The sequence below is a fragment of the Oryx dammah genome, unplaced genomic scaffold, assembly GCF_014754425.2.
Source record: "Oryx dammah isolate SB20612 unplaced genomic scaffold, SCBI_Odam_1.1 HiC_scaffold_21, whole genome shotgun sequence".
In the NCBI taxonomy this organism is placed as follows: domain Eukaryota; kingdom Metazoa; phylum Chordata; class Mammalia; order Artiodactyla; family Bovidae; genus Oryx; species Oryx dammah.
Genome location: NW_024070205.1, coordinates 8033745 through 8056779, shown reverse-complemented (window position 1 = coordinate 8056779; position 23035 = coordinate 8033745). Strand labels below are relative to the sequence as shown.

Below are 23035 nucleotides of genomic sequence, written 5' to 3'. Positions count from 1 at the left end.
GGCTGTGGAAATCTTCCAGATCATAGGAAACCCTACAGCTGCAGCTCCATGGCAGCCCAGCACTTCTCTCTCTCCTCTGGAAGACATCAGGAGTGGAGTTAACGATAGGGTTTATCATTCCTGCTGCTGCTGCTGCTAAGCCACTTCAGTCGTGTCCGACTCTGTGCGACCCCATAGACGGCAGCCCATGAGGCTCCCCCGTCCCTGGGATTCTCCAGGCAAGAACACTGGAGTGGGTTGCCATTTACTTCTCCAATGCATGAAAGTGAAAAGTGAAAGTGAAGCCGCTTAGTCGTGTCCGACTCTTAGCGACCCCATGGACTGCGGCCCACCAGGCTCCTCCATCCATGGGATTTTCCAGGCAAGAGTGCTGGAGTGGGGTGCCATATGAACAATAAACAGGTGGAAAATCAGAAGTTTAATTTTTTAATTCACAGACCTCTTATATAACCTATCCCCCATGCTGAGTTTTGCAAAAAATAAATAAAGTTAGCCCTCTCTTCAAAGATGAGCCTGCCAATCAGCCACAATCCCATTTTGCCTCTGGGCTTTACTTCTTTACTCATGTTTTTTTTTTCCTGTATTGTGAATTCACAGCATTCTGAACACGACTTTTGCTCTGTGATAAAAAGGGATTTCTCTTTATACTACAGAAAGAGATTTATCCTATAGAAATGTGTATTTATACTTATCCTACTTTGGTTGCTGTCTTAATCCCCGTTCTGACTGAAATTTCAAAATGCAATACATTTGAAGATATAGAGTACATGTAATACAAACAACTTTCTTCTGGGAGCTGAGGTCCTAGTTTGTTAGAAATCTAAAATACATTACTTCTTCTACTTTGTATTATAGATATTATTTGTCTAGATAGTTATTAAATACAACCAGAAACATCTATTTTTAATACCATTTCCCCTTCCCCCATACTAAGGTGTGTGTGTACACACACACACACACACACACACACACAAAACCTGAAGCTGGAAGTGAAGGTGAATGTGGCTCAGTCGTGTCCGACTCTTTGCAACCCCATGGACTATACAGTCCATGGAATTCTCTAGGCTAGAATACTGGAGTGGGTAGCCTTTCCCTTCTCCAGGGGACCTTCCCAACCCAGGGATCAAACCAAGGTCTCCTGCATTGCAGGCGGATTCTTTACCACTGAGCCACCAGGGAAGGCAAAAAGCTGGAAGGAACCATTAGAAATGAAGCAGCCCCTCCCTGCCTTAGGATGCTGAAGTATCAGGAGCCCTGCTTCAGAGATGAGGCAGTCCCAGCTCAGTGGCCCAATAGCTGACTCAAGTGCAGGCAGGCAGGCAACACTAACAGTGGGGTTAGGACCCTCCAGAGGCTCAGAGAGGCGTTCACGGTACTCTTCCACACAAAGGTCACTGTCAGTGTAAACGACTACATGTTATGGTCTAGTTCTCCAGCCCATCTTGAGAATCACTAATATGGTTTGATTCATTACATGTAATTTTCCACTATTTGAACAGTCTCAATGCTTTTCTCTTGAAATAAAGGTCCATGGACTCCATGCCAACCTAACAGTAGGAAGACTCACAGTGACAAATAGCCACCGAGACAGAAAACAGCGCTCTTATTTGTGCACTAGTTAAATGTACTGGTGGTAAATCTACAAGAGGTGCATTCATGTCGGACAATGTGGAGGCTCCACCAAACAACACGGTGTCTTTGGAAAAGAACCCCGGGCTCTAAATCCAAGATGGGAAGTCAAGATCTGCTTGAGTGCATGAGGAAATGAGGAGAGAGTGATGAAAGGCTACTGTTGTGAACATATTACACCTTTTAAGCAGTGAGAAATTCATTTAATAAATCGATTGAAACCTGAAACCTAATTAAATCTAAAAGGGGCATCAGCCTGAAATGCTAATAAGTTCACACTTAAATTGTATACAAGGCTGCGCATGCCTTTAATAATGCATTACCCAAAGTCTTCTCTGTATTCATGTGAGCGTTGCAGCAACGTGACACGAATTCTTTCTATGCTCTACTCTGGCTGCAAATACCTCCACTCAGGCAATCTGTCTGGCTACGTTCCCCTTCCTTGTCAAGGGGAATGAGATGTGGTTCTCAAGGGCTGTGATCGTGGCTGTGAAAAGTTAAGTCAAAAGAGTAAGAATACGTACGTACCTTCCATTAAGAAAAACAATGAACTGAGTCCTTTTCTATCTAATTACTTGGCGCCCTGGATTTAAAGTAATTTGAATGTGCAAGCCCAACAGTGCAGACTGCCAAACTGCTTCCTAGAAACTAAAGCTTCAATTAGTTCAATTTCAACCTGGAGCCCACCTCTGTCTAGATGGGCACCCGCAGCACTGGGTACAGCAGTCCTGCGGTTCAGCCCTCAGTTCCTCCTGAGGCTGGGCTCCCTTTGTAAAGTGGGAGTGGTTTAGGGGCAGGGGAGGGGCTGGAAACTAAGCTGTGAGCATCATAACGACAAGGCCTGGCTCTGGGTGACTGCCACACCCTCTTACCTGCTCACTGTTCCTGCCCTGACCCCTAAGGACTAGTCTCCTAACATAGCACAATGTCACTTCTAGCTCAAATCCTTTCCATGACTGCCCATCAGGGATGGTTCACTTTGTGTCAACGTGGCCGAGTTAAAGGATGCCCAGATAACTGGTAAGATGTTATTTCTGGGTGTGTTCCTGCGAGTGTTTCCAAGAGATTAGCACTTGAATCAGTAAGCTGAATAAAGAAGATACACCCTCAGAGGATGAGATGGTTGGATGGCATCATCAACTCAATGGACATGAGCTTGAGCAAGCTCTGGGAAATGGTGAAGGACAGAGGAGCCTGGCGTGCTGCAGTCCATGGGGTTGCAAAGAATCGGACAAAACTGAGCAACTTAACAACAATAAATCTCACCAATGGTGGGCATCACCCAACCCATGGAGGCTCTGAATGCAACAAAAATGCAGAGGAAGGGGGAATTCGCTGTCTCCTGGAGCTGAGACATATATCTCTTTCCCTCAGACACAGATACTACTGATTCTCAGAACTTCTTACATCAGCCCCGGATTCTCAGGCCTTTGGACCAGGACTTACACCATTAGCTCTCCTGGTTAGCAGGCCTTTGTGCTCAGACTAAATCGCACCACCAGTTTTCCTGGGCCTCCAGCATGCAGATGGCACACGGTGAGGCTTCTGAGCCTCCACAGTCACATGAGCCAGTTCCTAAAAAATTTAAATCTCCTCATATATACAGGTGACCTTTGAACACTGTGGGGGTAGGGGCTCCAACCCACTGCCCTCATCAAAAATGCACACACGGCTTAAAGTCTGCCCTCCAAATCCATGAATTCAACTGACTGTGGACAGTCTACTATTTACTATTGATAGTGTAATATTTACTACAATTGTAGTATTTACTATTGAAAACCATACGTGTATAAACAGACCTCACAGTTCAAGGATCAACGACACGTATTACTGGTTCTGTTTCTCTGGAGAATCCTAAATAGTAAACTATCTAACTCAGATAAAATGCATATTAGCTTACAAAGCCCTACCTGACACACATACACACACACAGACACACATACATATTTTATAATTGTGTCTGTGCAAATTTTATATATAGATTTACACACATACACATATGTATGTACACTCCCAGGTGATAGTAGTGGTAAAGACCCAACTGCCAATGCAGGCTAGACAACAGAGATGCGGGTTTGATCCCTAGGTCAGCAAGATCCCCTGGAGGGGGCACGGCAGCAGCCCATTCCAGTATTCTTGCCTGGAGAATCCCATGGACAAAGGAGCCTGGCAGGCTAGAATCCATAGGGTCGCACAGAGCTGGACACAACTGAAGCGACTTAGCACACACACACTCATATATATTGTTGTTGTTCAGTCGCTAAGCTGTGTCCAACTCTTTGCAACCCCATGGACTACAACACACCCTGTTACCCTATCCTTTACTATCTCCTGGAGTTTGTTCAAACATTGTGATTCATCCAGCCCAGCATTTAGCATAATGTACTCTGAATATAAGTTAAATAAGCAGGGTGACAATATAGAGACTTGACATACTCCTTCCTCAATTTGGAACCAGTCCATTGTTCCATGCCTCATTCTAACTGGTGCTTCTTGGCGTGCATTCAGGTTTCACAGGAGGCAAGTAAAGTGGTCTGGTATTCTCATCTCTTGAAGAATTTTCCATAGTTTGTTGTGATCCACAGTCAAATAATATAGTACAGTTAATGAAGGAGAAGTAAAAGTTTTCTGGAATTTCCTTGTTTTCTTTATGATCCTTCGGCTGTTGGCAATTTGATCTCTGATTCCTCTGCTGCTGCTGCTGCTAAGTCGCTTCAGTCGCGTCTGACTCTGTGCGACCCCATAGACGGCAGCCCACCAGGCTCCCACGTCCCTGGGATTCTCCAGGCAAGAATACTGGAGTGATTCTTCTATCTTTTCTAAATATAGCTTGTATACCTGGAAATTCTTGGTTTATGTACTGTTGAAGCCTAGCTTGAAGGATTTTGAGCATTATCTTGCTAGCATGTGAAAAGAGCACAATTATGCGGTAGTTTGAGCATTCTTTGGCATTGTCCTTCTTTGGGATTGGAATGAAAACTGACCTTTTCCAGTCCTGTGGCCACTGCTGAGTTTTCCAAATTTGCTGGCATACTGAGTGCAGCACTTCAACAGTATCATGTTTTAGGACTTGAAATAGCTCAGCTGGAATTCCATCACCTCCACTAGCTTTGTTTGCAGTAACGCTTCCTAAGGCCCACTGGACTTCACACTCCAGGATGTCTGGCTCTAGGTAAATGACCACACCATCGTGTTATTCAGGTCATTAAGACCTTTTTTGTATAGCTCTTCTGTGTATTCTTGCCACCTCTTCTTAATCTCTTCTGCTTCCATTAAATCCTTACCATTTCTTTGCATGAAATGTTCCCTTGGTATCTCCAATTTTCTTGAAGAGATCTCTAGTCTTTCCCAGTCTGCTGTTTTCCTCTATTTCTTTGCATTGTTCACTTTAAAAGGCTTTCTTATCTCTCCTTGCTATTTTTTGGAACTCCGCATTCAGGGAGCTTTGGAGTGCAGCAAATAGTCCAATAGAGCCAGAACATGGAATTGAGGGAGGGACTGTAAGGAGACAAGGGTTCCCTCCCCACTCACACTGAAACCCTTCATATCCAGCCTCCAGCCCCTTTACTCCACTGAAACAAGCTTTCTTGATAAAGTTAGTAATAATCTCCAGTTGACAACCCCCAAAGGCTTTATCAGCCTCAACCTCTCAGAAGCACTGGGCTCTGGGGACCACTTCCTCTTTTCTCAAAACACTCTTGGATCTTCTTCGTAAAACATGCTCTCTAGTTTTTCTTTTTTATTTAGCAAGAGAAGTTGACCTTCTCTAGCCAATCGTTTTTTATCTCTTTACAGGCTCAAACCTCTTCAACCAGGCTGAAAGTACTGAAGTCCTAAAATCTCAGTCCTTGTTTAAATTCTAAACTCCTCCCTGAGCCAATAAGGTCATCCTTGGTCAGAGGCGCCACCTATATCCAACGTCATCTCCAATGATACCCACACACGTGCTGTCTGCAGACCAGACGCACATGAGAGAATTGCCGCAGGGCCTTTGGACATGCCATTCCCTCCTCCTGGAATACGCTTTCCCCTCCTCCTCAACCTTCAGATCTCAAGTCAGTCCACATCTCAGCAGAGGAGCTTTCTGTGATGAGGTTCTAAAGAGCATCATGGATATCCCCTTCACAACATGTCACGGCACAGTTCTCTTTGTCTTTAAATTCACCTCCCTCTTCCCCATTAGACTCTCACATGGCAAGTGGTCAAAATACAGAGAAAGAAAGACAGTAGCAGGGGCCAGACCAGGAAGAACTTTGCAAGAACCTGGATTCCTTCCTAAGGCTAAGGGTGATAGCTGCTTCTCAAAGTATAGTCTGTGCACCACACAAGCTCCTTAGTTGCTTGCCAAAATTCAGATTTGTGGGCCCTACCCCAAATTACTCAAACAGAATAGAGATGTGACCTCCTACTCTGTCAAGCTCTGTGAATGATTCTAATACACACTATCATTTGAGGCCTATTCCTCCGTCCACTAGCAAGAGTAATGTGGAATCTGAACCGCAGTTTAGACCAAGTTTTCCCAGGGAATATGCACTGGGATGGAGGGGAGGCGGGTGGGGGCCAGTCTGTGATGCCAGGAGCAATCTTAAGTCCAGGCAAAGAAGCAAGAGCCTGGTTTCCCCTCACTGATAGCTAAGGAAACTGGTCCTACTTCTCCCAAGCCCAGGCCACAGGCAGGACACATTATGTTATATAAAACGGGCAGCGAGGACAGAGAGGAGAAGCAATGGAGAGACAGCTCCAGGGGGTCCTGAGCTGAGAATCTCAGGTTCAGTGACTCAGACCTCCATGGGCATAGTCTTCCCATCCCAGAGGATGCCTACTCAGCCCCTTTCGTGTCCTCAGAGGCTCCAAATTCAAGCCTTATCCTTTGCTTTCGCACAAACACCACTGACGGTTCACAATGAGAGTTTTACTCTCCTTCCCACCCACTGCAAGCAAGAGGACAGCCTCTCTCTATTCTATTGTCCCAGAAATAACGAAAGCCCTTTCAGTTTTTCTTTTCCTGTTGTGGTGGTGGTTGTGATGGTGGCTGATTGGTTTGCTGGTTTTTAGCTTCTAATGAGGAGGAATGAAAGAGCTGTTATCTTTACTCACACCCTCTTTTCTTTTCTGCACCAGACCCAATAAAGAAACACAAGTTCCCTCTTGGATTCTAACAGTAAGTCATTCGATACAGAAAAGATAGAAATGTGACATTTTCAAGACGTGCTGTGGGTGGCGTGCCAAAAAGAACCTCAGGTACCACACAAGCAATAGATTACACGGGAATAGACAGCATTTTATTAATATAAATGCTCCATAAATGCCATCAGGATGGCAGGTTAGCCATTGGAAATAAATGAAATTTGACCCACACTTCACATGTAAGCCAATTTCCCTTTTATCTTTGAAAGGAGTAGGGGCCATGGGGGATCACCTTACATTTAGGAAATATCAGATGTTGAGGGCCTACTATGTGCCAAGGTCCAGTGCTACATGATGAAGAGACTACAGACAGCAGGTTTCTGAGAATCTGCAGAAAAACGCTTTCAGTAGCTTGTGGATCCCCAAATGAAGGCGTCTCACCTTATACAAAAATAAATAAATGTCAACGGGACTTTCTTCAATTATCACCAGAGGTAGGAACTATACAGGAAAAGAATAAGAGACTTGACCACACACAAATGTAAAACTGAAATATTAGACTGCACTTTGAATTTAATCCTCAGAACTGAGGTGGGGCAAAAAGCAACACTAGTTTGCTGAAGGGAGTGTGTGAAAAAGAAATAAGATCATGCTGAGGGCCCAGAAGGTTAAAGATCAGCAGATATGGAGCAATTTTCCATCCTTGTCAGCAAAGAGGACATGACCCAGCCTGACGTAAGGTAAAGAAACACAGGAGGAGGACAGCCAGCAGGGCAGCCAGGGGCCGGGAGACCCAGGAGGGGACAATGCAGGAGATAAAGTCAGTGTCTATGCGGCTGCAGGCGAAGCGCCCCCCACCCCCCACTGAGACAGCTGCTTCTGGATTGCTGTTTGCAACACGAGGTAAGGTACCAACAGAAGCCCCAGAGACTCCACACCAGTCCCTCAGGCAGTTTCCCAGGGTTAAGTGGCGACTCCCTATCTCCTCATCCCTTTGGTGCAGGGAGGTCAACCCACTGCCTGACTGCCCCCTCATCTCACCCCCTGCAGAGTCCAGGAGGATAGCCTTCTTTAGGCCAAAGAACTGCCTGGCCTCCCACCACAGGGCCTTTGGACATGTCGTTCCCTCCTCCTGGAATACTCTTTCCCCTTCCCCTCAACCTTCAGATCTCGGGTCAATCCACATCTCAGCAGAGGAGCTTTTCTGACGAGAACAAATCTCTACACAGGTTCTAAGAGCACCAGGGATCTCCCTTCACAGCAACTGTCACAATGCAATTCTATTCATCTTTAAATTCACATCCTCGTCCTCATTAGACTGTCCCATGGCAAGTGCTCAAAACACAGAATGAGAGCCAGTAGCAGGGGCCAGATCAGGCAGGGCTCTGGGGAATCTGGAGTCCTTCCCTTCCCAGGAAGCCAGTAAAGAAGCCACCATCATCCTCAGGTACCCCTGAGTCCCAGAAACCACCACACAAGCCTTTCACTCCAGACCCACCCCAGCTCCATCTCACTGGAGACAGTGAAAGGCAGCGATCACGGTCACAGACGCTATAGCCACATGCTTGGGTTCAAATCCCAGCGCCACCACTCAACAGAGGTGTCATTGAAGGATTTAAACTGTGTGATTCTATCAGTTTCATCATTTGTGAATGACAGGGATGACAGAACCTACACCATACGTGTCTTGTGAGGATTAAATAAATACATAAAAGCACTTAGAAATGTGCCTGGCATGATGTGTGCACTAAGAGTTTGCTGCTGCAGCTGCCATTACTGCTATTAATACTATTATTATTACTCCTACTATTACAGCTGACCCTTGAACAACATAGGTTTGAACTGTGTGGGTCCACTTACACTCGATTTCTTTCAGGAGTATATACTGCAGTCCTGTGTGGTCCAAGGGTATCTGAATCCAAGGATGCAGTCACAGAGGGCTGACTATAAATTATACATGGACTTTCAACCATCAGGAGGGCCAGTGCCCCAACCCCTGCACTGTTCAGGGGTCAACCATATTCACTGGGAGGGCATGTTTTCAAAGCACTTCCCTCCCCATCCTGCTTCCACAGTCTTTATCTGCCACGGTAAGCCCCTGCCTCGGAAGAATCCTGTCTCCCAAGACAAACAGATGTCAAACTCCTCTCTCCCATCCACGTCTGAATGGAATCTCTTTTCTTCCTATAAGTTTTGCAGCCTTTCCCCATCACCTGGTATCAAGGATATGGCACAAGTTCTGATAAAATAACAATAGTAATTAAGTAAGAAAGGCAGGCGTCCCTCATCCCTCACATGGCAGATTCACTCTCAGGAAAATTGCAAGAAGACGCAATATTTTGACATGCCATGTACACACATTTAATGAGAAAAACAGAGATGGAGAGGGCAGGGTACCGACAGAGGCCAAGGTGTGCGTATGCACCTGAGCAAGGACATGTCAGTGCAGGTGACACAGAGCAACCTTCCCAAATTCAAATCAAACTATCCAAAAATCTGGCTCTTCAGACCCCGTGTCCAAAATTAGAGAGTGCCCACTGCAGGCTGGATACCCCGGAGGGACCTGGGGACATAATGTGAAACAAAGCAAGATTCGATCATTGCTCTCAAAAGCTCATCGTCTGCTGGAGAGTGAGCAAGTAAAGAGACAACTACTGCATGGAACGTGGCTGCCGCTGTGACAAGCACGGGGTGGCCATTCCCAGAGGTGAGTATTGTAACATCTCCGCTTTCCAGAGAAGGAAGCTAAGGCACAGAGGGGTCACTGGGTAGCAGGGAACAAAGCCAGGATTCAAATGCAGGCAGCCGTCTAGGCTCTGGCAACGGTGACCAACGAAAGCCTTCCATCTGAAGATGCTCTGGAGTTCCCTGCGTCAAAGCACTCCTTACTCCAAGAAGTCTGAGTGTCGCTCAGTAACATGTGGACTGAAAATACTACCCTCACAGGACAAAAATAGAGAGAAGAGCAGAGAAACTGTCTCTGAAGTCAAAGGAAATCCAGGAAGTAAAATCTAATGACGGTTCCTAAAATCTGCCTCAACCTGAGGTCCCCTTCCTGCTTTGATTTACAGAAGTCTGTATTTGGAGAAGAAGGTGAAGGGATTGAAGTATGAGTGTAAGAAGAAAGAAAACAAGTCTTCTGAGTCTGTGGAGATGGGACTCAGAAGAGAGAAGGGTAGACTAACAGAGGTACCCAAAGCATGAGGTAGTACAAATGCCCAGCTGTTGTTTAATAGCTCAGATGTGTCTCTTTGTGACCCTGTGGACTGTAGCCCACTGGGCTCCTCTGTCCATGGAATTCTCCAGGCAAGAACACTGGAGTGGGTTGCCATTTCCTTCTCCAGGGGATCCTCCCCACCCAGGAATCAAACCCACATCTCCTGCATTGGCAGGTAGATGCTTTACAACTAAGCCACCAGTTCAGTTCAGTTCAGTTGCTCAGTCGTGTCTGACTCTTTGCAACCCCATGAATCACAGCACGCCAGGCCTCCCTGTCCATCACCAACTAGCGGAGTTCACTCAAACTCATGTCCATCGAGTTGGTGATGGCCATCCAGCCATCTCATCCTCTGTTATCCCCTTATCCTCCTGCCCCCAATCCCTCCCAGCATCACAGTCTTTTCCAATGAGTCAACTCTTCACATGACATGGCCAAAGTACTGGAGTTTCAGCTTTAGCATCATTCCTTCCGAAGAACACCCAGGACTGATCTCCTTTAGAATGGACTGGTTGGATCTCCTTGTAGTCCAAGGGACTCTCAAGAGTCTTCTCCAACACCACACTTCAAAAGCATCAATTCTTCAGTGCTCAGCTTTCTTCACAATCCAACTCTCACATCCATACATGACCAGTGGAAAAACCATAGCCTTGACTAGACGGACCTTTGTTGGCAAAGTAATGTCTCTGCTTTTGAATATGCTATCTAGGTTGGTCATAACGTTCCTTCCAAAGAGTAAGCATCTTTTAATTTCATGGCTGCAGTCAACATCTGCAGTGATTTTGGAGCCCCCAAAAATAAAGTCTGACACCGTTTCCGCTGTTTTCCCATCTAGACTCCTGCAAATGCCCAGTAGTGGAAACTATTTGCAAAGAGAACTCCCACAAGGGTGAGAGGGAGGTTGCAGTGGTCTACATGTTGGGGACCCCCATGCTTCCATTTTGAAACCCACACCTTCCATACATTATCACTGCCCACCCCCCATCACCGTCCACCTCCTCAACCACTCACCCTCCCAGGCCTTTGTTTTCTCGGAAATTAGAAAATAAACAGTGCCACCATTACCCTCATGTCTGCAATTACGATCAGTAGCTAATATGTTTGTGTCTACACTGCCTGCTTGTGTTCACTGTTTTAGTACATGAACTCACTTAATCCTCGTACTTCCCCAGTGAGACAAGCTCTATGGTTTGCCCCATTTTAATACCCCAGAAAATGCAAGCATAAGGAGGTTAAATCACAAGCCCAGGTACATTTGGGGGAGGGGGCTGGGAGTACTTCAGCACCAGGACAGTAGTGGTCTCATATCCATCCAGTGTGGGGCTAATACAGAACTAGGGATCATAGCTATCACCTAGTGAAAGAGTCTGGCTCTCATTTAACAGATGGGGAAACTGAGGCAAAAGTGACTGGATCAAGCTACCCACTGAGGGCAGAGCCCGTCTCTTGTCTACCACACTCCAGCTCTCTGAACTGTTACATCTCAGGCTCTGAGCTGGACCAGAGCCTCTCCCCAGCCAGTCCCATCCCTGCCTGCTGCTTCCCCAGCCCTGCCCATCTCTCAGGCACCTCTGGCTTTGCTATATTTTCCAGCGCAAAACAGTAAGAAGCTATCACCTCCTGAGGACCGACTATACCCCAGGCTTAATCACCCCTCAGCTCACTGCTGTGAGGCAAATGCTATTCTTATCTCTATTTTAGAAACAAAAAGATTCACCTGGAGAATTTTAATTATTTGCCCAAATTACACAGCTAGTACCTGGCATAGGAAGCCCTTAGTTACTACGTTATCTTCAAAAAAAAAAGCGAGCCCCTATTAAGAGCACCGTTAGTAAGCATCTTTTTCTCCTTTATGTTCACACTTCCCCGGCTTTCCACCCAACCATGCTGGTAGATAGTGTTTCACAAACTCCGTGTTTGCCATCCTGCCCTGCAACCTGAGGTTAAACATGATTCAAAGGTAGGACTCAAGCGAAGCCAGTAGTTGGTATGGCTAGTTTTATCACCTACTGCAGGCCTGAACCAACTCTCTATCTGATGCTGATGTGAACTTTCCCTCAGTCGTGTTCGACTCTTTGCGACCGTGTGGACTATACAGTCCATGGAATTCTCCAGGCCAGAATACCGGAGTGGGTAGCCTTTCCCTTCTCCAGGGGATCTTCCCAATCCAGGGATCAAATCCAGGTATCCTGCATTGCAGGCAGATTCTTTACCAGCTGAGCCACAAGGGAAGCCCAAGAATACTGGAGTGGGTAGCCTATCCCTTCTCCAGGGGATCATCCTGACCCAGGAATTGAACTGGGGTCTCCTGCATTGCAGGCAGAATCTTTACCAACTGAGCTATCGAGGCTAAATTCTTCTACTGACCCAATGAAAGCCCCAACTCAAAGCCCCACTGAAATGGGGGGCTTGGGTTCCTGCCATCCCAGCTCATAGATGTCCCCATATATTAAGGCCTAGTCACCACCAACAGTACCCAGATCCCTCTGGAATAAGTAGTGATGAGTTTGCCCGTGAAGACCAGAGAGAATCATAATTCAGGAAATTCAGAGGGCAAGCTGTGAGAAATTCCGGGGAAAATTGAAATTGACCTGTAACTCACCAGCCACCATGGGAAATTCTATCACTTTGCACACTTTGCTTCCACAGCTAGAAATCAAATCAGAGTTCTAATTTGGAACCTTAGACACGCAGTGTCATCTTTAATGACTTCTGGCAAAAGATGCTCATTACAGACCTCAGCCTATCTAAATTAAACCATGAAACCCAAAAATTAAGCAGAAAATTCTCAATTTCTCATGTCTGTACAGCCACAGAAAAATCACACAAGTGGGAAAACACAGACTCCTTAGCGGTTTGTTCTGCCTGCAAATATTTGAGCAAGAATTATACAAAACAGAAGAGCAAATAGGAAAAAAATATATATATATATAATAAATCTGTCAGTCAGGTCCTAACTTTCAGGTTCGAGCCGTCTCTGCAAGTAGCAATTTCTCGTGATCAATTTGAACTATCATGTCCAGGAACATTATCTCTCAGCTGATGGCCACTTTTACCTCCTGTGTGATGTAGAGCTCAGATTCCTCTGCTACAGTAGGCTGCCAGCTGCAAGTCTTCTCTTGCTAAGTGGACTGAGAGTGCGGTCCATCAGCATGGGGTTCAGATGCGTACGGCTCCTTTCAAATGGGGGGCTAAAAATCCATCCCTTACCCTCAGCTCTAAACCTCATTCAGTGTGGATTTTCTAGAAGCTTAGGTAGCCATTAAACAATCTCTGGAGATGGTTTTTAAACCTCTTCCCTCCACCTCCCATCCACCATGCCCTTTGTGTCACTGTATGAGTGGTGGCCACAATGGAGCAGAATAATTTGCATCACCAGCTTTCCCAGCTGCTCATGACTCAATTCAACTTGAACCTAAACCCAGAAAGGGGCTGGAGCAATGCCCAGTCTGCAGCAATGCCTCAGTGATGGCCCAGAGATATTAGATGTAAATAGAAACTACACATTGAAATTTTTATCTTCCCTTGACATGTCTTCTTAAGGAGAAAAGTCAGAGAAGATGGGGACCAGGACCACTATAGGGTTATGCGACCAGATCCTGACTATGAACACGGTAAACTAAGGATGGAGGAAAGCGTGCAAAGGAGAATCTATAAGTTTTATTCCTTCTTTTCTCAGTTAAAAACTACTTCTTCTGAGCCTTAAACTGTGCACCAAATTCCTCAAAAAGAGTTCATCTCCCTTCCTAAATTCAACAACTTCATGTGGAATAGTTATTGTACACCAAGAGTGAAGCCCTGAGTGTCTCTAAATACAAGTGGCAAATCAGAAAACCCTTAAGAAGCTAAAGCAAATGTGATGGGAGAAATCCACACCCACGCAAGCTGAAAGAAGCCAGGACACACGTTGAGGTCACTCCCAGGAAGGACCGTGTTTGCCATTTCAGCACACTCCCTTGTATACAGCTCACTTCAGAAGCACATCACTCCAAGGAGTCACTCAGAGAAACTTTTCATGATCACTCTCTTGCCCACAGTAACTGATACGGAGGAGAAGGTTTCAACAACTCAGGGTCTACAGTATTCAAGTCTAGTTTCTAACAAGAATGACAAAGGTCTTGGTAGATATGTTTTCTGCACCTCAGTGGTTTGTACACAACAGAGGATCTTAGACAAAAAATAATTAATTAGCCTAGAGCCAGCATGGCTGCCAAGAGTCAAGATTATTTATTACCCCAACCAACACTGGAGAAGCTCTTTAGGAGAATGTGCTTCCCAAGAAATGCTTGAGTGCAAGCATTCACATCAAGGAGGCCGAGGAACATGCTGGGTGCCCACAAGGGACTTGTGACATACCTATAGGTCATGCTTAGGTCCCAACCCATTTATTCAGTAAATTACTTTTATGAACAGGTCAAAATGAATAAAGCCTTCCCATCAGGCTCACCTTCCAAACAAAACCACTTCCTGGCCCCCTGGCTAGAGAGAGCCCCTTTTCCTAAATTTGCCATTACAGCTGGGCAACCTATGATATTCGATGAAGTAATTAAAGACAAATCAGAGAAATTACTTACATTCTTTACAATAATCAGATGGTATTTCCAATCCAAAGAAGCAGACAGCAGCAAAAATAAACTGCGTTCACATAGGCTTAGATCAATTCAGTCCCTGTAATAAATTATGATGGAAAACTAGGATATTGCCTGTTAGCTACCCCCTTTTGCAAGAGCAACATTAGAGAGAGCAATACTCACTGAGCTCCGGGATGAAATATAAGACTGGATGAGCCAGAATGGATTTTCTGAGCAGGGCCAGGATGAAGAGGGTGCCAAATGGAGGCTTCTAAAGAACACAGTTTAAGTAGATACTGCCTCCCACAGATGCACGAGTTCCCACCCTCAGGTTCTTACATTAGGCTTGCAATTGCAAGAGCCAGCCTGCCACTGGTTCCACACTGGAAGCGATAATAAAACCCAGCAGCAAGCGAGCCCATCTGGAGAGCAACAGCCAGAAACGGCAGAGGGGTCGAGAGATCTTTTAGAACAGAGACTCCAGGCAGACTGTACGTCCATGGGGCTATATCAAGAAGACTAAGAACACTCAGAAAAAGCACCCGCCTATCCAAAGTGCGTGAGTACAGGAGTAATAGAAGGATAAAAGCTAATGTTCGTAGACACCTACTGTGTGCCAGATGCTTTATATGTATGTATTAGCTTCTTTAATCTTCAAAATGACTTTTAGAGATGAGTATTATCAGTACCATTATCATTTTTATTACCATGTAAAAGACAAAAAAACAAACTCACATTTGAAGTATGTTGCTCTGGATCTGAGAGCTAGTAAATGCCTGCCCTGTACTATTAACTATATATTTTTTCTTTTTTTTTTTTATGTTTTTGGTATTAAGAAAAATAAAAATAAAATTAAGTCTATTTTTTTAGTCTACAGTCCCACATACAAAGACGTCATTTTCAAGAAAAACAAACAGCAATAAAATCATCAGTATATATATTATGTCCCAAGTTAGTAAGAAACCACTTTAGGCACAGCCCTTTGTGCATCTTTACACAAACTGGGTGAGAAACTTTATCTCCCAACTTTTCATAGCCTGACAATATGTTTGAGAGGTTCAGAAAATATGGATTATCAATCTGTTAGAGTAAAAAAACCTAAGTGCCAAAGGCAACTTGAGCGAAGGGCAGAGAAAGGATGGTGGCTCCTCCCACCGGACATCCCCGAAGGAGCCTGACAGACAGAGCCACTGACCTCCACATCCCCGTGAAGCTGAACATGGTGCTCACACAGCGAGGGAGCGGCGGCGGCCTGAGTCCATCCAGGCGCATGAGCAGAGCCGGGACACCGAAGAGCACCAAGTACTTCACGTAGAAGAAGAGCACCTGGGCCAGCGCCAGTCCTCCTGAAAGACAGAGGGAGCCGTCAGACACAGAGACAGGAAGCGGAGCCATCTCCTGGGAAGGACGCTCCTTCCAGGAAACACACCACCTGCTCCCGCCTCTCCCACCCCTCCCCTTCCTCCTCTCAATGCCCACGTTTCACTGTCTCCCACGACGGTTCTGGATGGGGAGATTTTTGGTTTAACAAATACTGAAATCTGCTTTATTACTGTGACAAGCAACAGGACCCCTTAGCAGCTGTGCTTTTACAGACACTAGCAAAGGGCACCCTTTGAAGTCATAAATGTGTGTGTGTGTGTGTGTGTGTGTGTATACACACATACATGGCATTAAAAACTATTAGAAAGGAAAAAAATCCTTCCCCAGTCTTTTCAAAATCTCACATGAATTCACATCCACTAGGATAGCAAGAAGTGTAAAAAGTCAGATCAACAAGGGTGGCAAAAATATGGAGAAATTGGAACCGTCATACAATGTGTGTTGGCAGGAAAGTAAAATGATGCAGCCACTTTAGAAAATATTTGGCAATTCTTAAATAATTAAACATACAGTTACCATGCATGCATGCTAAGTCGCATCAGCCGTGTCCAACTCTTCGTGACCCTATGGACTGTAGCCCACCAGGCTCTTCTCTCCATGGATTCTCCAGGCAAGATTACTGGAGTGGGTTGCCATGCTCTCCTCCAGGGGATCTTCCCCACCCAGGGATGGAACCCACATCTCTTACATCTCCTGGATTGGCAGGTGGGATCTTCTGCCTAGGAAACCCCCAGTTTCCATATGACCCAGCAATTCCACTCTTGGGCATACACCCAAGAGAAATGAAAACAGATGTCTACACAGCAACTAGCACCCAAATGTACACAGTAGCATAATTCACAACAGCCCAAATGTTGGACAACCCAGATGTCCACTGATGTACAAATGGATAAACAAAACATAGTAAGTCATACAGGAGAATATTATTCAGCCATTAAAAAAAAATGAAGATTCACACTGCAACATGAATGTTGAAAACATCATGCTAAGTGAAGTAAGCCACAAAAGACCACATATTGTATGATTCTGTTAGGTAGGTAAAATAGGGAAAAGGAGTCCCAAATGGCGGTGGCTAAAAGACAAAGAAGGGAAAAGCCCACGAAAATAGAACAAAAGAAGGTCCGAGGACCGGAGTGAGGACCTCAGGTAAAACAAACAACACTCCGGCTGGCCCAATTTACATAGGACAGGCCCTAGGGAGAGATAAACATATAAAAAGGGGAGCCAAAGCCAGCTCTCTCTCTCTCTTCCCCACACAATGGGGCGCTCTTCTCTTCACATCTTTGGATTGACATGCCCTCACGCTTCGAAGATGGATTCTCCTGCTATCTTCTAAATAAAATAGAGCTGTAACACTGATTTGTCTAAGACCTATAACATGGTCCTTTCGAGACCTGAGAGCTATAACACGGTCTATCCAAGACCCAAGAGCTGTGACACGCCGAGGGGGCTTTAATGTCCGTCACTCCAAATCTTTGTTGTGATGAGACAAAGAACCAAGGAACATACAGTCGTGTGACAATTCCACTCATATGAAACTCCAGAAGAGGAAAAGAAAGACATAAATAGAGACATAAAGGTGATTACTGGGTCCTTACCACTGAGGGGCTGGGAAATGAGATTATTGGGGGAGAGGGTAGCTAAACAGTAGGGTTTCCTTTTATTTTGCTGTACCAGGTCTTAGATGCAGCAGGTGGGATCTTTAGTTGCAGCACGCCAACTCTTAATTTCAGCACGTGGGATCTAGTTCCCTGACCTGGGCCTCTTGCACTGGGAGCTCAGAGTCGTAGCCACTGGACCACCAGAGAAGTCCTTAGGGCTTATTTTTGAGGTGATGAAATGTTCTAAAAATTATGGTGATGATAGTTGCCATATCACGGATGGATAGTATATCCGCAATATACTAAAAGCCAATGAGTTGTACACTTTGAATGGATGGACTGTATGATATGTGAACTGTATCATAATAAAGCTACTTTAAAAAAAAGGGGGGGGGGCCCCAAGCTGCAAGAACCAGCATCTTCCTGGCCAGAATCATGTCTTTCTGGAAGGAAAGGAACACAGAGTGTGGGCACACAGTGAGATCTGAGGCGGAGACACACGCTCTGCTCCCACGGGCGTGTACCTGCCCCTCTGAGAGCGGGACCCGCGTCTCCAGCTAGAGCTCAAGACACTCCACTGACCAACACACGCTCGTGGGCTTCTGAGCCAGCTGCCCCCACCTCTTCACAATGGGAGGAGGATGGGAACCTGAGCTATTAGTCTATGGGGAACCATCAACCTGAGCAAGCTGCTGGCCTCAGCAGTGGGGTGGGGAGGTGAAGCCAGGAGAACAAGGGCAAAGTGCCCGAGGAAACCCTGGAGTAGACGACCTGTGGCCACGTGCTGTCCAGCCTCCAAACTCACCTTCCCCAGTGTGCAGGGAAATGATGCAAGCCAGCGACAGTGACGGGGCCGATCGGCTTAAGGAAATCACTAAGCCTTAAATCAGCAGTAGCAAGAGATACTACTGCCTGGTCCTTTTGTTGTTATGTGGCAATCACTGCCATGAAATGTGTGGCTGTAAATAGTAACTCTGAGCCAGAAGAAAACACATAAGCCATTTTCTAAATATACAGTGTGTATGCCTGCATGCTAAGTCACTTCAGTCGTATCCAACTCTTTGCAACCCTATGGACTGTAGCCCACCAGGCTCGTCTGTCCATGGGATTTTACAGACAAGAATAATGGAGTGTAATCTCTTCCCAATCCAGAGATTGAACCTATGTCTCTTATGTCTCCTGCACTGGCAAGTGGGTTCTGCCCATCAGTGCCACCTGGGAAGCCCAAATAAACAGTGTGAACAAAGGTAAACAGCAGTTCAAATTCGAGAGCTACATGTCCTATAAGGAGAAAACCCCAGGAATCACCACGTGTCAGTCACACTCAGGAGTTGTCAAAAATGTTCTTTTTGGAAACCAGACTATGGTCTTATTTGCTGCAAGAGCTGCTATAAAATGGTAGCCTTCTTGGATGTATGATAAGAGATAAGAAAAAAGCTGGTGTGTGTGTATGTGTGTGTATGTAAACAAGAAATGGGAGATGTGCGTTAACACCATCTGAAAAGCATTTGGGCAGGGGGAGAGCCACAGGAATATACTGAATGGTGAAGAAATCAGTTGCACTGTCTAATATGGCAATGAGGGAAACTATAAAATATTCCAATATGAACCCCCAGGCTCCAGTCAGAAAAATCCCAGAGCTACCAAAAGGCAGGACCTAAGTAAGAAAGACTAATTGAAAGGCATAAAGCTTCCAGAGCTGACAATGATCAGCCTGAAGAACTGAAGATATCAAAGGGCCTATGGAAGAGTGTATCTACTGAAGCTCAGGGAGGTTAAGGCCACCCAGGGGTCTTTTATAGATGAAGCATCAGATGTTTCTTTTCCTTGTTAACAGACTGCAAGATCAGGGAGAATGGGCTACTCCTTGTCTCAAACACTGCCTTTAATTTGACATTATTTTTGTACAGGTGTTATACATGAGGCAGATGAATTACAATCTGTAGCTGAATCTACATTTTCATGGATCACTATTTGCAAACAATCTTTAGCATTTGCAAACAATCCACCGCCTGCAATGCGAGAGACCCAAGTTCCATCCCTGGGTCAAGAAGATTCCCTGGAGAAGGAAATGGCAACCCACTCCAGTATTCTTGCCTGGAGGATCCCCATGGACACAGGAGCCTGGCGGGCTACAGTCCATGGGGTCGCGAAGAGTCAGACACAACTGAGCGACTTCATGTCCTACGGAACTGGGCTATGAGGGAAGGGTTAATTTTGTACAGATATTTAATAGCATTCTATGGCTAGATCTAATTGAAGATAAGATTACTGGGGACTTTTTCCTCAATACAGATGGAAAGCATAAGAAATCACATATTTAGCAATATGCAACAACTGCCCTATTTATCTGATATTGATTATTTTTTATGGATTAAGATACAAAAGGCTTATTTTTTTTCTTGACATTTTAGTAACTGGTTCATAAGCTCATAGAAAAAGAAACGTGAATCACAACATTGTAAATCAACTACACTCCAATAAAAATTTTAAAAGAAACAAGACAAGTGACTGTGCTCTGATGAAAAGTTATTTGACATACATAAATTGAACTCACTTTTGTCATATTCAAAACTGCAAAATTTAGCTATTTTAAAATACTTTAAAATATTTTTTCCTGAGTTTATATTTAAAAGACCCCTCACTACCAGGAGTTAAGATTAGTTTCTGCCTAACCTAACACCTTTCTCTCAAAAAAGTTATAGATGAGTTCATATGCTATGCTCATTCATTCAACAAGCATGTCCCAAGCACCTGACGGCTGAATCACTAGTTCAGTTCAGTTCAGTTCAGTCGCTCAGTCGTGTCCGACTCTTTGTGACCCCATGAATCAGAGCACGCCAGGCCTCCCTGTCCATCACCATCTCCCGGAGTTCACTCAGACTCATGTCCATCAAGTCGGTGATGCCATCCAGCCATCTCATCCTCTGTCATCCCCTTCTCCTCCTGCCCCCAATCCCTTCCAGCATCAGAGTCTTTTCCAATGAGTCAACTCTTCACATGAGGTGGCCAAAGTATTGAAGCTTCAGCTTCAGCATCAGTCCCTCCAATGAACACCCAGGACTGATCTCCTTTAGAATGGACTGGCTGAACCTCCTTGCAGTCCAAGGGACTCTCAAGAGTCTTCTCCAACACCATAGTTCAAAAGCATCAATTCTTCAGTGCTCAGCTTTCTTCACAGTCCAACTCTCACATTCATACACGACTACTGGAAAAACCATAGCCTTGACTAGATGGACCTTAGTCGGCAAAGTAATGTCTTTGCTTTTCAATATACTATCTAGGTTGGTCATAACTTTCCTTCCAAGGAGTAAGCGTCTTTTAATTTCATGGCTGCAATCACCATCTGCAGTGATTTTGGAGCCCCCAAAAATTAGTCTGACACTGTTTCCACTGTTTCCCCATCTATTTCCCATGAAGTGATGGGACCAGATGCCATGATCTTAGTGTTCTGAATGTTGAGCATTAAGCCAACTTTTCACTCTCCTCTTTCACTTTCATCAAGAGGCTTTTTAGTTCCTCTTCACTTTCTGCCATAAGGGTGTTGTCATCTGCATATCTGAGGTTATTGATTTTTCTCCCGGCAATCTTGATTCCAGCTTGTGCTTCTTCCAGCCTAGCATTTCTCATGATGTACTCTGCATATAAGTTAAATAAGCAGGGTGACAATATACAGCCTTGACGTACTCCTTTTCCTATTTGGAACCAGTCTGTTGTTCCATGTCCAATTCTAACTGTTGCTTCCTGACCTGCATATAGGTTTCTCAAGAGGCAGGTCAGGTTATGTTATAAAAGGCAGACTGGGGGTCATATCATGTGGAGAACCTAGGCTTCAGGAGACTCATGGGTCAGTTTCATCACAGTCCCATTTATCCTTCCCTTTGGCTCTCAACGTTTTCTTCTCCCTTTCTTCCCTATTCCTCCTTCTCTTGAAACAATCCCATGTACCCTTCAGATCCCAATTCAAACATAGTTTATTCTTCATAACTTCTCTGTTTCAAGCAGAATCAATAACTTATGCATTAATTTAATATATAGTTACTGAGCACCAACCACTTACCAGATACTGAGCAATACAGTGTTGAATAAAGAGATGAGGTCCCTGATTTATAGAGTCAGTTAAAAGTGACAGCAAGAATGTAAATCAGAAGCATGGTTTAAAAAAAACCCACACCTCTAACAGGCGACAATCTGAACACAATGGATTAGACACATTTCTTAGAACATTTAACAACAATTCCTTGTGCCAAGTAAGGCTGTAGATGCTTGGTACACATTATTCAGTGGATATTCCAGCCTTCATAGAGCTTCCACCTTCACAGGAGTTAACAGAAAGCAGACATAAAAATAAGCAAATGCTATATGAATACTAAGAAAGCAAGGCAGAATGTATCCTCCAACAGTGTCTGCAATGGTATTTTCTCTCCCATGTGCCTTTCTATAATGTAATCTTTTCACTCCCCCATCAAAAGTAAATCTGGGCAGATCCTAGGACCCAGAGAGACAGAAAAAGTGATGTTGTTCTAATTCCAAGTGCAGCCTGCCATTGGCCTAGCGGCTTCTGCTTGCTGCCCCTTGGAATGCTCACCCTTGGATCCAGTTGCCAGGCTGCAAGATACCTGAGCCACGTAGACAGGCCACGTGAAGATGCTCCAGAGGACAGCACCTGCCGAGCTCCCCGTCAAGTCAGCCTCAACTGCAACGGAGTGAGGAGCCACTTTGGATTTCCTGTCCAGTAGAACCTTCAGATGTCTGAAGCATCAGCTGATACCTGGCAGCAACCACAGGAGAAGGAAAGAACCACCAACCACCCAAGCAAGAACCACCCAATCAATTTCCGTCAACCAACAGAAGAGTGAGAGAGGAAATCACTGTTTTCAACCAAGTTTGAGGATGGTTTGTTATTCAGCAACAGCCAACTGGGACAGAGGGTGGCAAATGCAATGGAAAAAGAAAAAAAAAAGAACAGGATAAGGGAACTCAGAATTCAGAAGTGGCGAGTGCTGCTATTGTTTAAAGGGGAGTCAGGGTGGTCGTCACCGAAAAGAGGACATTTACACAAAAACTTGAAGGTGAGGGGGTGAGCCATGCAGGCCCCTGCTCTCTCCAGGCTCTCACCAAACTATGTTCTCATGGTCTGTGTTGCCCTCATGGACTGTAGCCCGCCAGGCTCCTCTGTCCCTGGAATCCTCCAGGCAAGAATTCTGGAGTGGGTTGCCATTCCCTTTTCCAGGGGATCTTCCCAACCCAGGGATCGAACCCAAGTCTCCTACATTGCAGGCAGACTCTCTACCATCTGAGCCAACAAGGAAGCCCAAGAATACTGGAATGGGTAGCCTATCCCTTCTCCAGGGGATCTTTTCGACCCAAGGATTGAACCCAGGTCTCCTGCATTGCAGGCAGATTCTCTACCATCTGAACCAACTGGGAAGCCCCATATAATTAGCACACCAGACCACAACTGTACCCATCCTGCGAGACCACAAGTTTCTCAAGGTCAGGAATTA

The 23035-nt window shown here is 45.2% G+C and overlaps 1 protein-coding gene across 2 annotated transcripts in view; it reads right to left on the bottom strand.

Annotated features, from left to right (window-relative positions):
• Positions 1 to 23035, bottom strand: part of HHAT (hedgehog acyltransferase) — a 362562-nt gene that overhangs the window by 209849 nt on the left and 129678 nt on the right. For both annotated transcript variants that reach the window (XM_040263100.1, XM_040263101.1), the window contains one exon: positions 15740 to 15890. In XM_040263100.1, coding sequence (XP_040119034.1) covers positions 15740 to 15890 — 151 coding nt within the window. The remainder of the gene's footprint in view (positions 1 to 15739; positions 15891 to 23035) is intronic.